Source organism: Diadema antillarum, unplaced genomic scaffold (genome assembly GCF_040938485.1).
Source record: "Diadema antillarum isolate AM-2024a unplaced genomic scaffold, OU_Dant_1.0 seq00001070_RagTag, whole genome shotgun sequence".
Lineage (NCBI taxonomy): Eukaryota > Metazoa > Echinodermata > Echinoidea > Diadematoida > Diadematidae > Diadema > Diadema antillarum.
The window spans coordinates 182,440-198,119 of NW_027271895.1; the positions used below are offsets into that span (position 1 = coordinate 182,440).

General features: G+C 36.8%; 1 protein-coding gene across 1 annotated transcript in view; it reads left to right on the forward strand.

The window, feature by feature from the left end:
- Positions 1-15,680, forward strand: part of LOC139743338 (uncharacterized) — a gene marked incomplete at its 5' end in the record, with an annotated part of 200,183 nt that overhangs the window by 175,828 nt on the left and 8,675 nt on the right. Inside the window, 2 exons of the mRNA XM_071653828.1 lie at positions 2,236-2,457; positions 4,904-4,954. Of these exons, the coding sequence (XP_071509929.1) occupies positions 2,236-2,457; positions 4,904-4,954 (273 nt within the window). The remainder of the gene's footprint in view (positions 1-2,235; positions 2,458-4,903; positions 4,955-15,680) is intronic.

Below are 15,680 nucleotides of genomic sequence, written 5' to 3' on the forward strand. Positions count from 1 at the left end.
CGGGACAAAGTCTTCCTTTTGTCCATTGTTAATGTCTAAAACTAGTGAGTAAATCCGTATAAGTACATTCAATCATAGGGATTTCATTTCCTTACCAGAATGGTTATTTTCTAACAAATTCCAGATTGTCAATCAGTTGCAATGAAATTCCAGATAGATTATGCCAATTTCACAGTCTAAACATTCCCCATTATGCATGTAGGATGTAGCGCAGGCATTCTATTGAGCGCCGTCAGCATCTATACACGCACTTACTACCCCTTCAGTGCACACATCACTGCGAGTCTCCTTCTCCACATGCAGCCCATACTCTCCCTCTTTGTGCATAGTATGTGTGTAGTGTGTGTGTATGTGTCTCTGTGTGGCATACAATGTAGCATGTGACGGAGTCATGTACGCTGAGTTAGCAGTGCTGCCTCTCTTACTGCATTGATAGGGTTGAAGGGGTTTTGCAGTAGGATGTTAATAAATCGGAGATCATTTATCCTTCTACTCTCCATTCGTTGTTTCTATACATGATAAAATACTCTGCACTTTAGGGCTGCATCTGGAGTTGATGATGTTGCAGGAAATGGTCCTCCGATTGAAATTTTGATTATTGCACTTCTCCCGTTTAGCAAATATACAAGAACAAAATGCGACACAAAATGTGATTCCGGTACATGAGGTGAAATGGCACAATGGCACAAAGAGACACCGAGGGATAGATAGATTAAGAGAGAGAGAGAGAGTTGGGCAAGTTTACAACTTGAAGTTTCCATGCTTTCATGTCGAAAGCTGGTGAAAGAGTGTGTGTGGGTGAAGGAGTGTGTGTGAATGAATAGTTGTAAAAGGCATGCGAAACTTCTTCGAGATGTGGAGCAAAGGAAGAAGGAGATAAGTTGGAAAGAGGATGTCCATCTCGCATTGCTATGATGACCGTAGGAGTGTCCGGAGTTGAAGTTAGGTTGTTCGTCAGGAATTTCAAATAGATGATACATAAATGCTCGCGCTACAGTGGACCAGAGCAGTCATAAAATTGTGCTTGCAGAGTGATCACGAGCGGATATGGTCAGAGAGTGGACGAAAACAATTCTCAGTAAAGAGAGAAAATGAAAGCTTAACCCGTTGAGGACGGCTTGATTTTGCTACAACACGCATTTTACATAGACACCTGCCCGAGAATACTCGGGACTCGTCCTCAACGGGTTAAGGCTCATTATGCTGCTTCAGGGTTGTAGGCATTGTGACTTGATTTGTACTGTGAACTGTGAACTGAGTTATTTTATGGGTCAAATGAACGAAAGTTTGCTCCGATGATGCATTTGCCAAAATTATGAGATTGATGTCTTTTTTTATTGCCGCTTTGTGTCATAGTGCATGTGTACTTGTTGATGTGGTTATTGGTGGGTTTAATAACTGTGCATGAATAGTGTAATGCCCACATACTGGGCTTCATGTTGTATGGTTTGCACTGGCCAATACCAGCTGCCACTTAGACAGGAGCACAACCTTACCGGGAGAAAATCTTGTCTCCCAACCCCTCCCAATTAAGCAGTTACCACTGTACATGTATTTTCAAACAAACTAAAAATGTTGTAAGACATCTTTGAAGTACATTCAGGTAAGCACATACATTCAAGTTAGTGTTTCTTTACCACAGTTGAACTAGTGTAGTGGTATGTTGGTACATTTGTATTTTTATTCTTCATTAACTACAGTAAGACAACATCCTTCACCTCTGTTGACCAAGGGTGGCTTTGACAGCACTAGAAGTTTTCCCCAACAGTCTTTGTATTTGTTTAGTTTCCTTTAAAAAAAAAATTTGAATTTACCAAATGTACTGTAATGATATGTCTTGTAAGTTTTTTATAAGTGTATATATATCTTCAATACTTTTTTTAGCAGATGAAATTGGCAAGAATTGTAAATCATGAACAAAATATGTAGAAAAGACAACTTGTAATCAGCATAATAATGTCTTTGTAATTCAACAGGATAGATTTATTCTCAGTATTTTTCAATGTTCCAATTGATATTACAGTGGTCACAGCTGATTCTATTATGGCCTTAATTTTGCCTGTATTGCCTATGATCTGTATTTTTGTTTGCTTGTGTTCATTTGAAATAGCTAAGCTTTACATTGTACAAGTGTAGCTGCTCTGAGAAATGCACAGTGCATGTATGTGTATTGCAGACATTATTGCATCTAAAATTACCTGACTAAACAAACTCATGTCTTTGCTTTTCTTTTAGGTGTCAGCACCAATCAAGGAGGAATTTCTTCCCTACCACTTTTATCTTGCCGATTCCCTTGCTACTGCCCTTCAAGGTCCCATGGCCCCAGTGGCCGTGGACCCTTGGCATCAAAGCACCATGCCTCAAAACCATTCCATTCCTGTGACTACTGATGTGAAGGTGATTCTCAATTCCCTCGTGACCGACAGCAGGCTGAAGGGATGGTCAGAAGAGAGAGAGGTGTGCTCTTATTCTTGATTGTTTGTGTGTTTTTACAAACTTTCTACTAAATTTTGCATTCTCAGGATTCACCTACCCCAATGGTGTACATGAATATAAAGTACAATCTATTCTTTATTGAAGCTGGGAGTGTACATGTATAAGTTGCATTCCTGTGCAATCTTTGCGAGAGGGATTTTTTTTTTATGCCTCTGCCATGAAGTGTCGCCGGAGGCATTAAGTTTTCAAGTCTGTCCGTCCTTCCTTTCATCTGTAATCGATTTTGTGGACAGCATAACTTAAGAACCATTTGAGGTATCCAAATAAAACTTGGCCTATGTATGTAAGAGTGGACAAAGTTGTGCCTATCAACTTTTGGGTGCACATATTCAATAATAATAATAATAATAAAAATAGCTGGTCTTTATGCCTCCGCCACGTAGTGTCGCCAGAGGCATTATGTTTTTCGGGTTGTCGTCTGTAGTCAATTTTGTGGACAGCGTAACTAAAAAGATGTTTGAGGTATCCTAATGAAACTTGGCATATATATGTATGAGTGAGCAAAGTTGTGCCTGTCAACTTTTGGGTGCACATGCTTAAGGTCAAAAGCTCAAGAACAAATTATCAAAATTTCACTATTTCCCCCATATCAATGCATTGCCTGAAGGTATTTTCTTGAAACTTAGTGTATACACGTACTACCAAATAAAGATTCTGCAGAGAGAGTTTTGTGTCATGAGGTCAAAGGTTACATGAAAATGTTAAAATTTCATTTCTTTTTCTCCATATCTCGCAAATGGTTCGAGTTAACTTCATAGAAATTAGTACATATGTACATTGTATGTACTGACTGACAATGATTATCTAGGGAATTTTGGGGGTCATGGGTCAAAGTTCAGGGTTCAAAGGTCATGGTCAACTCCTCAAAATTTCACGGTTTCCATCATATTTATGCAATGCCTGCAGGATTTTTCTTGAAACTTAATATATACATGGATTACCCAATAGAAATTCTCTGGGAAGTTTCTTGCCAGAACTTCAAAGGTCAAAGGTCATGTGAAAGTGCTGAACTTCACTTCTCCCTTCATATCTTGAAAGTGACTTTAAATAAGATATCATCATGAAACTTAGTGCATATTTATGCATGTTCTACCTGATAGTGATTCTCTTGGCAATTTTAGGGTCATAAGGTCAGGCAAGGGTCAAAGGCCAGGTTAAAATGCTAAAATTTTACTATTTACTACTGAGATTATCGTCGCTTGGGTGACAAGATCTTGTATCTTCAATTTTGGTGAAAATGACTTTTTAGGATTAATGGTCAAATAATGGGTTAAGTGATGTCCTGTCCAAATCCCAACTGTCTTACTCCAAAAATGAAGCCACCATGGCATGTCAAAGGAAAGGCTATCCCATTCGCCACAGTGCTTTGGCCGCCATGTTTTTTGGCTCTCCTGAACATTTGACATTTTGTAGATACGAGGTCTTGTCGCCCCAGCGACGTTATACTCTTTCTCCATACCTTAAAAATTACTCAATGCATAACTTATAAAAGGATCAAAAGTCAAGTAAAAATCCTCCAATCCCCAAATACCTTCACCCTTTACAATATAGCAAACCTAGTTCAAGGAAAGTGAACATTCAACACATTTGTGACAAACCTGTCATTTTATTATTTTACCATAATGTGAGACTGTCATCACACACTGTCAAAACGTGGTACTATAGACCTATTAGGAGAACCAGGCATCATGGCAGAGGCATACCAGTTGCCATAGCGATATTTCTAGTTATATAGTGCATTTCACACTTGTTAAGTATCTCAATGCGCGTTACAGACTATTATTACCCTGGTCACTGGATACATTATTTCCAACCAGCACTAACAGTACTCACTCTCCACTCCTTGGGGAGCATTCCAGCCAGTCACAGCCATTTTAAAGTTGATCTTAATTTTCAAGTAACTATTAAAGAGGACCGCAAACAATTTATTAAAGATCAACGAGAAAGCTATTGAATATTTATTAGCAAAACAGCCAATGACGGAAGCTGTCTCATGAAAAACACCCTGTGTACAAAATGAATGCCAGATGAGTGTGTCAGAAAAAATGGGTCAGCAAATGGTGGAGCCCGACTGACACTTGCACACATTATGGCATGACAGTGAGTGCTGTTTAATGACACATAGTCAATTTTGGGTCATGTTGACTTACAAATACATGTTGCTCACAAAGTGCAGAATCTTCAGGACACACATTATCATGTCATGTTTATGCTACACTTATGCATTGTTCATGCATTGGTGTTCATTGCGATGACATTCCAGCAGTGGTCACTTTCTTAATCTTTTTTTCGACATGTGACTTCTTTGAAACTAGTTCATCGGGTAATTCCACACTGCCTAACAAACAGTTATTTTGGGCACATGTTGCGTGTAATTCACACTCTTGCTCTCATCTATCTTATGCAGGCCATTTCAGTCAGACTCCTCGTTCTTCTAGAAACCTTCCAAGATATAGAGGTAAGGATTTTGAATACAATACTGTAAAACCAATAACGTTTGCAGCATGAGACTGTCATGAATTGCCATTGGCAGTCAATGTATTGTGTGAAAAAACCTTCGGCATGCACCTTTCATTTCATGAATCTTGGCTTGCAAAATTCATGAAAGTTTCATGCGTGCCGAAAATTCTGGTTATATAGTATGTCATCAGTTGATTGGAAGAACTTTCAAATTATTCTGGCTTTCTTCTTCAGGGTATTTACACACACAGTTGCAGCGGACGACTATAATTAACTCCCCCAAAACCCACAAAACGTTTTGAATTTTCAACCGTCATCGAGGCAGTGCGAATTGGGCGTTCTCATTTTCACCAAAATTTCACCTTTTCATATCTCCGCTATACATTGACCAAAATCGCTCAAACTTTCAGTATCAATGCAAAATGATGATTTCTATCTACATACGAAAAATCATGAGAAGCGATTGAGAACTTTTTAAGTTATTCAACATTTCATGTTTCCCTGTCTCGGAAAACTACCCTCCGATTATTTCCAGACACATCTAGTCGCACCACTTAATATTCATGAAACTTGATATACATATTCATGAGACATGGGCGGACGTTAGCAGAGTGGTGTTTGCTTTGTCGAAGACCTACTATTGAAGTTACAAGTGAAAATAAACAAGGTATCTTGTCAGAAATCTCGGAGCAGCAAACGAGAATAATGACATCATATTCTAAGAAAAACTGATTTGCACTTGCGCAATGAATGGACTTTCCCATGCTGCTTCGATCCAGCGAGCTGATTGGTCGATGCAATGCAGCGTACTGTTACTGTGCGATGCGAGGTGGCTGCATGCTGCGGATGCCTAGTACACTGCACATGCATGCTATGAGAGGTCGCGGGGTGTCGATAAGTACAATTTAGCAGTGTGCTGCAGGGGACTTCGCCACCTCAAAAACAAGCACTTATGTTATCAGAACTGGCTTACTAAAAAGAAAGTAGCAAAAATGTGAATATCTACCAGATATGATACCAGCTATGATACCACTTGCAAATTCATGACATTGGATTATTCGGACTTTACGCAGATTTTACTGCACTAGTAAGTAACATTAAAACTACGAATTCCCAGTACGAGTTACGATCAGAGTCCAGCAGTGCCATACGGCACTGAAGTACAGGTGACGTGAGCGCAACAAAGATGTGGGTACGTAGGACTGTACCCTGTCTTCCTGTGTGCGAATGACTATGAAATTTCGTGCTCGGAACGAAGGTAGAAAGTGCACCTCTTTCGATTATTTCCAGACATATCCAGACGCATGACTTCTCGAATGTGATATTTTAGAGTTCCGTAAAGAAATACATACTTAGTAACATACTTGAAAGTTTTTTGTTGTTCACGAAGTCAAAATGTGAAATTTTAGCAACGATTTCTGACAATTATTTTCCGTTTTGAGAGTGAGATTATGCTCCATTTTGGAATATTTTATCGTCGTTATTTAAAAAAGGTAACATAATGGCAAGTTAAACTGAGGTTTTTACTTTTCATAACCGTTTGGATTATCAAAAAATATGAATTGATAGTTACAGCAGTTTTGCTGCGACACTTTCGAAGCAGTTTTCGTGCGAAACATGTTCATTCAAGAGGAAAGCGAGGTCACGTCAAAATGAAAACAGTGAGTTAATTGCACCCGTCCGCTGCGACTGCACACACACACACATAGAGCTTTTATATTGATCCCAACCATCCATGAATATGAAGCTTTATCATTTAATGATGGTGAATTCTGTTATTTGATTTGTAAATCAACCACGCTATATATCTCTTATTATGTAAATTAGGTCATTGTCAGCGTTGTATTTCATATTTTTGCAATTCGCATTCTAGTGCATTCTAAGGGCATAAAATGGGTTGTTTGGTTCAGATTCTTCCGAAAGCACCAAATTTGGCCCACCAATCCCTTGTATCATACTTCTTCTTTTTTTTTGATGGGGGCCAAAACTAATAACCCGTGGGGCAGCCATATAATAATAATACAGGGTACTTATAATGTGCCAATTCCACATAACTAACGTGCTCAAGGCGCAGTAGAAGAAGTGAGTTATGAAATACAAAAATCCTTACACAAACATGCACATGAAAATGAATGACACAGTAATGATGATGAAAAAAAAAAAAACTCTTTAGATACAATTCTACTGGAAAACGGTTACAAACAAATGAGTCTTGAGGGCATCTTTAAAGGAGTCAACATTCGAAATGTAACGGATAGCTTGAGGCAACTGATTCCACAGGTATGGTGCAGCATGTACAAATGACCAATCCCCCCATGATTTCTTCATTTTTGGAACAACAAGCAATCTACATTCTGATGACCTTAAACATCTGGGAGGATTATGAAATGTCAGCAAATTAACATTGTACTCTGGGGCAGATCTGTGTATGCAATGAAAAACAAATAGTAATAATTCAAATACAATGCGAGATTCAATGGGTAACCAGTGGAATGAGGACAAAATAAGGGTAATGTGAGTATTTCTCCTGGTAAGGGTAACATTGTGAGCTGCTGAATTTTGCAATTTTTGTAACCGTGAAAGTTGAGATTGTGGTAGCTGAAATAGGAGTGCATTACCAAAGTCAAGTCGGACGATATAAGAGCATGAACTATTTTTTCTGTGGCTGAACGAGTTAAATACTTGCAAATAATGCCCAATATTGGTGAAATCCAATATGGCCACCATCCAGGTTAAAGGTCAACTGCAATTACAAAACTGAAATAATGATAATGATAATGAATAACACTTATGTAGCACTTGATACTGATGTTTCTAGGGGCATCCATCTGGAAAAAAAAAATATTGAGGTAAGATACAGCGTTATGTACATATATAACGACAACAAAAATTAGAAATGAGTAGATAGATAAATTTTCAGCAATGATTTGAACTTCTCAACACTTTCAGCATTACGAATATACAGAGGGAGCTTATTTAAAAGAGATAGGAAAATAACAGAAAAAGCCCTATCGCCATAACAGGTACAGGTGCGGGGGCCAGTGATAATTGGAGAGTGAAGGAAGAACGGAGAGAATGGATTGAAATGGAGGAGCGGAAGGAAATCAAGTCTTTAAAATAAGATGGAGCAAAATTGCTACATCTCTTATAAACAATTAGAAGGACTTTAGAGGTGATACGTTGATGTATGGGGAGCCAGTGGAAGGATTGGAGAGCGGGAGTAATGTGGTCAGATCTTTTTGTAACAGTCACAAAATACAACTGTATTTTGAATTCTTTGAAAGGGTTTATTAACGATTCTGCTGTGAAGGAGTATTAGGGGTTAGAGAATGTGATTCTAATATCATTTCTGCAATGCAAGGTCACTTTCATCCCTCAACGTCACTTTCAAGGTCAAATTAGTGTCAAGACAGGCATTTAGGGCATTTATCGAAATGATGTGTATGAGCATTCAGCTGCAATTCACTGGTACCCCCCATTTTTGCCCCGTATGTCATCTTTTCCATACTCCTTCAATGATCAATTATTACCAAGAGCGGTGCCATCCCCCTACTTATTGATGATAATTATGATAAATAAATGAAAATAATATATAGGTCTTATAATTAGCCATACAATTATGCATATCTATATATATATAGAGAGAGAGAGAGCCATGTATACAAGGCGTATAAAAAAAAACTTTACACTTTTGAAAAAATTTTCATGATTACATCTGAAAATGTTTCAGAGATTTTTTTCATATTTATGGATGCCCAATAGTCTCATCTATCAAGTGCAATCAACAAAACAAATGTTTGTTCACGCTTGGCTGAACACTGACGCTCTTTGTCCAGAGTGTGAAAAATGACTTGCGCCAAATTGAAAGGAGATGGAAAATTCAGCCAGCAGTCCAAATAAGTGTTCTCATTCAAACAAATTGCTCTTTTGCTCACAGTTTTGATGATGTTATGATAGTTGAGGAATTTTCTGGTGATTTTCTTTCACGTTTTAAATGATTTCATTGTGTTATGGAAGGTTGATTAACAACATCAAGATCTTTTAAGCACAGTTATCACAAATCATGCGCAGACATATCAAACCCACATGCCAGTCACTCAGTCAAGAAGAAAAGTACAAAATTAATGCATCCTCAGTTCATTCAATCAATACAATCAATCCAATCAATCAATCCAATCAATCAATCAATCAATCAATCCAATCAAGCAAGTGAGCAAGCAATCAATCATTCATTCAATCAATTAATCATTCATTTAATCAATCAATCAATCAGTCACAATTGTATGCATGTTTAAAGTGGCAGATCGACATAGGGAATATCACCTCCCCCCCCCCCCCCCCCCGGTTTAAAGGGTGATCAATGTTTGAAAAACTGATTAATTTGTTAATTTATTCATTCAATCAGCCGATTGATTATTTCAGTGACTGAAAAGTGATTAATTTATTATTGGGTTGATTCACTGATTGATTGAACGACTCAATGACTGACTAACTGATATATTGGTTGATGTATTGATGGGTTGATTGATTGATTGATTGATTGATTGATTGATTGATTAATTGGTCAATCAATTGATTGATTAATGGGATGAATGGTTTGAATGTTGATTAATTTGGTACCACCACCACATTAATGAACAACTGGCATATGGTATTGATGTGTCCGTGTATTGTGAAAACTGTGCTTTAAAGATCTTGAAGTAATTACACACTCTAATTCTCACCAATTAATTTAGAAATGAAATAATTATAATTACGATAAAGCTGACAAAAAATCTCAGACTATCATAACATCAAAGCTTTAAGCAAGAGAGCAATTTGTTTGAATGGGAGCACTTATTTGGACTGCTGGCTGAATATTCCATCTTCTTTCAATTTGGCGCAAGTCATTTTTCACACTCTGGACAAAGAGCGTCAGTGTTTAGCCAAGCGTGAACAAAAATTTGTTTTGTTGATTGCACTTGATAGATGAGACTATTGGGCATCCATAAATATGAAAAAAAAAAAAATCTTCCAAATATTTTGAAATGTAATTTAGACAATTTTTTCAAAAGTGTAACTTTTTTTGATAAGCTCTGTATAAGCTAGGGGAAGATCTGCGATCTTCCACTAGCTTCCATTGTGACATGTTTTTCCCTACTTTCTTAGTGTTCTTTGTGACATCTTATTTTGTGTGCTTTTTGTATTTTCCCTGCCTTCTTAGTATTCTTTGTGACGTCCTATTTTTTGTGCTACTTGTATACCGTGTATGTGCGCAAATTATTATGGGGCGCTACCATTGACGATGTATCTTTTATTTTGATTTATGTCATTTTCAATATAAAATCTGCTATTGATTTGCCAAAGCCCTATGGGCAAAAATTCATTAAAATGTCTTTCACTGAGTTTGATTACTACTATTTGGACTATATATATATATATATATATATATATATATATGTTATATAAATATATGAAAATTTTGAATGATGTACAATTGCCAATTTTCACACCTTATGGCACTCTTTCCCTTAGTACACACCACCTTAGTGCACACCAAGATGATCTAAGAAACCAGTTTCGTTCTTGTCATCTCAAAGCCTGGTAAATTTCCTTTCAGGAAATGTATGGGTTGGTATACTTTTGACTGATATTTTGCATTTGACGAGGACATAAATTGTAAAAATATGGTAAAAACGTTTTTTTCATAATTTTTTTTTTCAAACCAATGATGTTACTTTTTTAAGGTACGTGATTATCTGACTATTATCTGACCGTGTTCTGGATCTGACATATCTTGGGTATGTACCACAAAATTATAAGAAACCTATGAAGACGTATAGAATTACAGAGAACAAGTGAAATATCAAAGTCCTAAACAGACGAATGTCCGTGATGCTTTTATCTCTATCGCTGCGGCAAGTTCTACTTTGTTGTCCCGACTGTAATGTATACAAAAATTTGGTGTTCCACCTAATGTACATATCCTGCAAAACTTGTAGGTCTGCTGGCTGTACTTTCTGCTGTTACTTTTATGCAAGATTATACTCAGTTTACTTCATGGAGGTTTGTCCTCTATTTCCTGATAAAGATCGCAGCCCATTAAACGTTGTTGGCGATATTGTTCTCAGTCGTAATCAACTAAGATGTAGCCACATGGTAATATGTATGTTTTGAGTTTCTGTCCACCCCCTGTCAAATGTGAACCGAAATTACATTTTTGGACAAACCTCCGAGGAAAAAAAGAACATCCATGATGATTAAAGAATTATTGAATGGGGCACCATCTTGCTTTGATGGCACAGGTGAATCTTATTTTTGGCTCTCTAGCTGAGGAGCTGTATGCCATGTTTGGAGTGAACTGGGGCTTATCTGCCATTTTTGGACCATACGATTCACCGAAAACCAAGCAATTAGTGAATATTTTCTCTGAAAACCCACCTCTTGCTCTCTGAGGAATATATATGTTCAAAAGGTGTCAAATTTCTAATAATTTTGCATTGAAAATACCTTTTCACAAGTTTGAAAGAGTTTGGAAGGCTACGTACTCTCTATCGATTAGTTATCCGTCCTGGAACAGAACCCCGTTTGTAGAAAAAATGTCTGTGACAATTTTTGCAAACATCTGTGATGTAAACAATCCGACCGATAGGGATATTTTGTCTCAAAAGAGTTCTTTATTTTTTCAAGCTTTCAGCTCAAATAGCGAAAAGTAAAGTTTTACAAAGGAAACAATGAGCTTAGAGCAGCAGTTTCAGAATTTCTAAGACGGTATGTGATCATGATGAACAAACAGCTCAAAATTTATTTGCTATTTTATAATAATAATAATACAGGGTACTTATAATGCGCCAGTTCCACATAGTTAACGTGCTCAAGGCGCAGTAGAAGAGTAAGTTATGAAATACAAAAATCCTTACACAAACATGCACATGAAAATGAATGACACAATAATGATAATGAAAAAATATACATCATAATATACAATTCTACTGGAAAATGGTCATGAACAAATGAGTCTTGAGGGCAACTTTAAAGGAGTCAACATTCGAAATGTGACGGATAGCTTGAGGCAACTGATTCCACAGGTAAGGTCCAGCATGTGCAAATGACCGATCCCCCCATGATTTCTTCATTTTTGGAACAGCAAGCAATCTACAATCGGATTTTACACTTGTATTCCCTCAAATTATATAAATACAGCTAAATACTGAACACCAAGTCTTAGGAAACTGGAAGTTTGCATAATCTGTCATTTCTGTGCATTTAAATTTCTTTCTGATGAGGTTTTGGAGACAATCTGCACTGTTATAGGTTCTGAAAGTTTCGCTCACGGACATTTGGTCCAAGAAAAGAAATATCCGATAACTACAATTATATAATTATACAATTTTGCTCACAGATGTTCGTTGGTAGAAGAAGTCCATGGATTACATAGTAGGAGATAGAGGAACAGTGCCACTTTTTAGTGACAGATGCTCCCCATGTATATCTTTTGCGTAAGGTAGCTGCCATGTCAAACAGAACACATCCATTTTTGGTCTCCATCATGGACATTTGCTGTAATTACCATATAATCTATGCTTTTTTACACTCTTTTTTTCACTTTCACAATGATTTTTCTCTCATTCCCTATGTAGCCTGAACATGCTGCAAAAAGAAAAAAATAAATAAATACAAAAAGTGCTGCGCAGTCACATTTGGTATACATTGAAAGGAAAAGGATGAAATGACGGAAGAAGCCCGTAATGGGCGTCCGCATGTAGCAAGAAGAAACGTAAAAGTTTAAAAGAACGTGGAAGCAGTTGAGTGAAAATTACAAGAAACGGAGAAGGATCGACCTCCAACACGTATAGAAAAGAACTGCCAGTGCATTCTTGTTATGCCAAATTCCTCTGAAGGGGCTGTTTTTTGTTTGTTTGTTTTTTTATTCATCAACATTCTGTCATAAGAGAACAAAAAATAATGCAGTGCACAATTATTGTATGATGAAAAGATGCAAACCTTGCTTTTATCATTACATGGTGTTTTTTTGTACTCATCAATGAAAAGCAATGTTACTTTGCAATTCTATCTCATACATCTTTTTTTTTTTTTAATTATTACATTTGAGAGATCGTCAAGTTTTTGGTGCTTTTGTGCTTACTTTGAAAACTCATGTTTAATAAGTGATGATTTAGTAATAGGTTTAAGGTCGCAATTCGATACATTCGCTATTCCAAAGATTTGTTACTCGGAATGTCCGTTATTCCCTGGATTCATTATTCCAAAGTGCGTTATTCCGAGAATGAAAAAGAAGAGGGTTCCTAATAAATTCAGGAGGTTCCTTGTTCAAAAGGTTCTTATTCCGAAAGTTTGTTTATCTGGAATAAATCAAGAAGGTCCGTTCTTCTAAAAGTGGAATGGGCCCGATATTTGTTTAGATGAAAACGATTTGAGGTTTTTAAATCTGGAAGCTGTGGTTGTTTATTTATTTCTCCACATTTGGATTAACAAACTTCTTTTTCAAGTTCCAATAAGAAACTTTCGATTAACCTGCGGAGATGCCTATCATTTCCGAATAACAATTTAAGCTTCATGATTACGAAACTTAAATAATTTTCGGAATGACAAACCATATGAATAATGAGCTTTCAAAGTAACGCGCTACAAAATGTTTTTTTTTATAAGGAACCATATTGTATAATATCGAAGTCACAAACAGCAATCTAAGTTATACAGACTTAGTGTGTTTTGTTATGATGAAACTTCGGAGTAACAAACCTTATATCATTTCTGACTAATATAATAACACAAATTCTCCTCGGTGACAGTGTGTAAGGAGCAAACGCAAAGGGATTGCTGCTTAAACACACTGAAACATGAAGCGTTTGCCCTCCGCAGCTAAACTTCGTATTTCAATAACAGAGCACACTTCTTTTCTTCTTCTTTGTCAATTCTTTGTCATTTTCAGCTCTGACTGTGGTCGTCTTAAGAAAATTTGCACTGTTGACTTTAGATAAAAGATTTATTACCTGAATCTTCTTGATTACGAAATTTTGATAATGATATTCGATGTCAAGGATGTGCACTGTATCGCAATTACATGGGAGCGTTAAATTTTTTAAATCAGTCAACTCTCAATGCGATCTTGTTTTATGTCTTTTTTTCATACAGACTTGGGTTAATAACCGATCTTCAGTTAAGACATCTAGAACTGTAATACAACATGTCAAAACATTGTCAATTTATTTGTGTGATGGTATAATGAAAATAACGTGTGTGGAAATTTTTTTTAATTTCCAGAGTTTACCGATGGCCTGCTTACAACTGCCAAGACATGACATTTCATTTGATTCTTTTAACCTGAAGTGTAAATTTAGAAATGGTAGTCATTATAATTGCCAAGTTACTGTAACAGATTTGCTTGATGGAACATACTAATGACAAGGCGTAATATTTTATCAGATGGACTGTAAGTCACTGAGCTTACATGTACATTCGTACGTCTATCTATGCAATAGATGGAAAAAGTGTTTTCTTTGATTTCTCAGCATGAAAAGAGTAACAAGCTTTTACAATTGAGAATTGGTAATAATTATTTAGGATTTTGCAGAGGAGTTTGTTCTCAACATAAAATTTCTATTTGTTGCCAATAGAATGTGTTTCCAACTCCACAGAACTGCATTGTTCAATATCTTGTTTGTTCCGAATGTCCGTGAGCTATATGCGAACCTCCGTGATGAAAACTCTGCTATGTTTGTTTTGTTTTAGAGACTGCCTAGATCAGATACAAAAAAGCATCTTGTTATTTGGGAGTAAGGACTAAAGTGTGGGATAGTGAAATAAGAGGTCGAAATATTGAGTTTCTGTTAAATGCGCGTAAATTGGAGAAAGTGTTTAACGAAAGAGTTATATTTCAACAGAAACAACAAATTTGGTTAAATCTTCAGTCATCTACCCATTATGGACAGGTTAAGAGTACAAGCTCAATATTCTGCCAACACATACACATATCCCTTAAGATATTGACATTACCATTTGGAACTGAATCAGATCGATGCAAGCTATGTTAAATGGTATTCATATGTATATTATGCAGTAGCATTCCTCACAGATGTTCGATGCTCTGAACATGCTTAACTTCAGCGGTGAATAAAAACTTGTTCCTCTGGGAAGATCCTGGTATAATTGGGCTCATATTAAAGCTTGATTTATACTCTTTCAGGTAAGATAAATGATTTTGAGTAATTTTGAGTAATTTTTCTAATTTGGTGCTGTTTTGGCTCAATTGTACATCGTTCAAAATTCTGTCCCATGTATATACATATATATAGATGGTGTTATTAATAGCAAGTTTGTGATTGGCCAGATTGATACCACATGACGTGCGTAAATTGTGTTATAGTGTACAATAACTATCTTGTCTACATTTGGGCACTACTGCGCAGTCATAGCGTAGGGTACGTAAAGTCTAGTGTCTCTGTAGTACTGATAGCATATTTTCTATGCATACGTGGACAAGTAGTGCACACATGTAATAGGTGTATCGCTACAAGTATGCTATCACTTCATACACACTGTGCCTATACGCTGCACCCCGCGTTCACATTAGTCCCCGCAATGTGGGGAAAGTCCCACGCTGCGGGACTTTCTCCTCCAAAACCATAATGTGAACACTCACTGGGACTTGTCCCCTTGTCCCCACGAAGCTAGTTGGGTACGGGGACAAGATTTGGAGGGGAGAGTGACCTTGGGGCGCAATT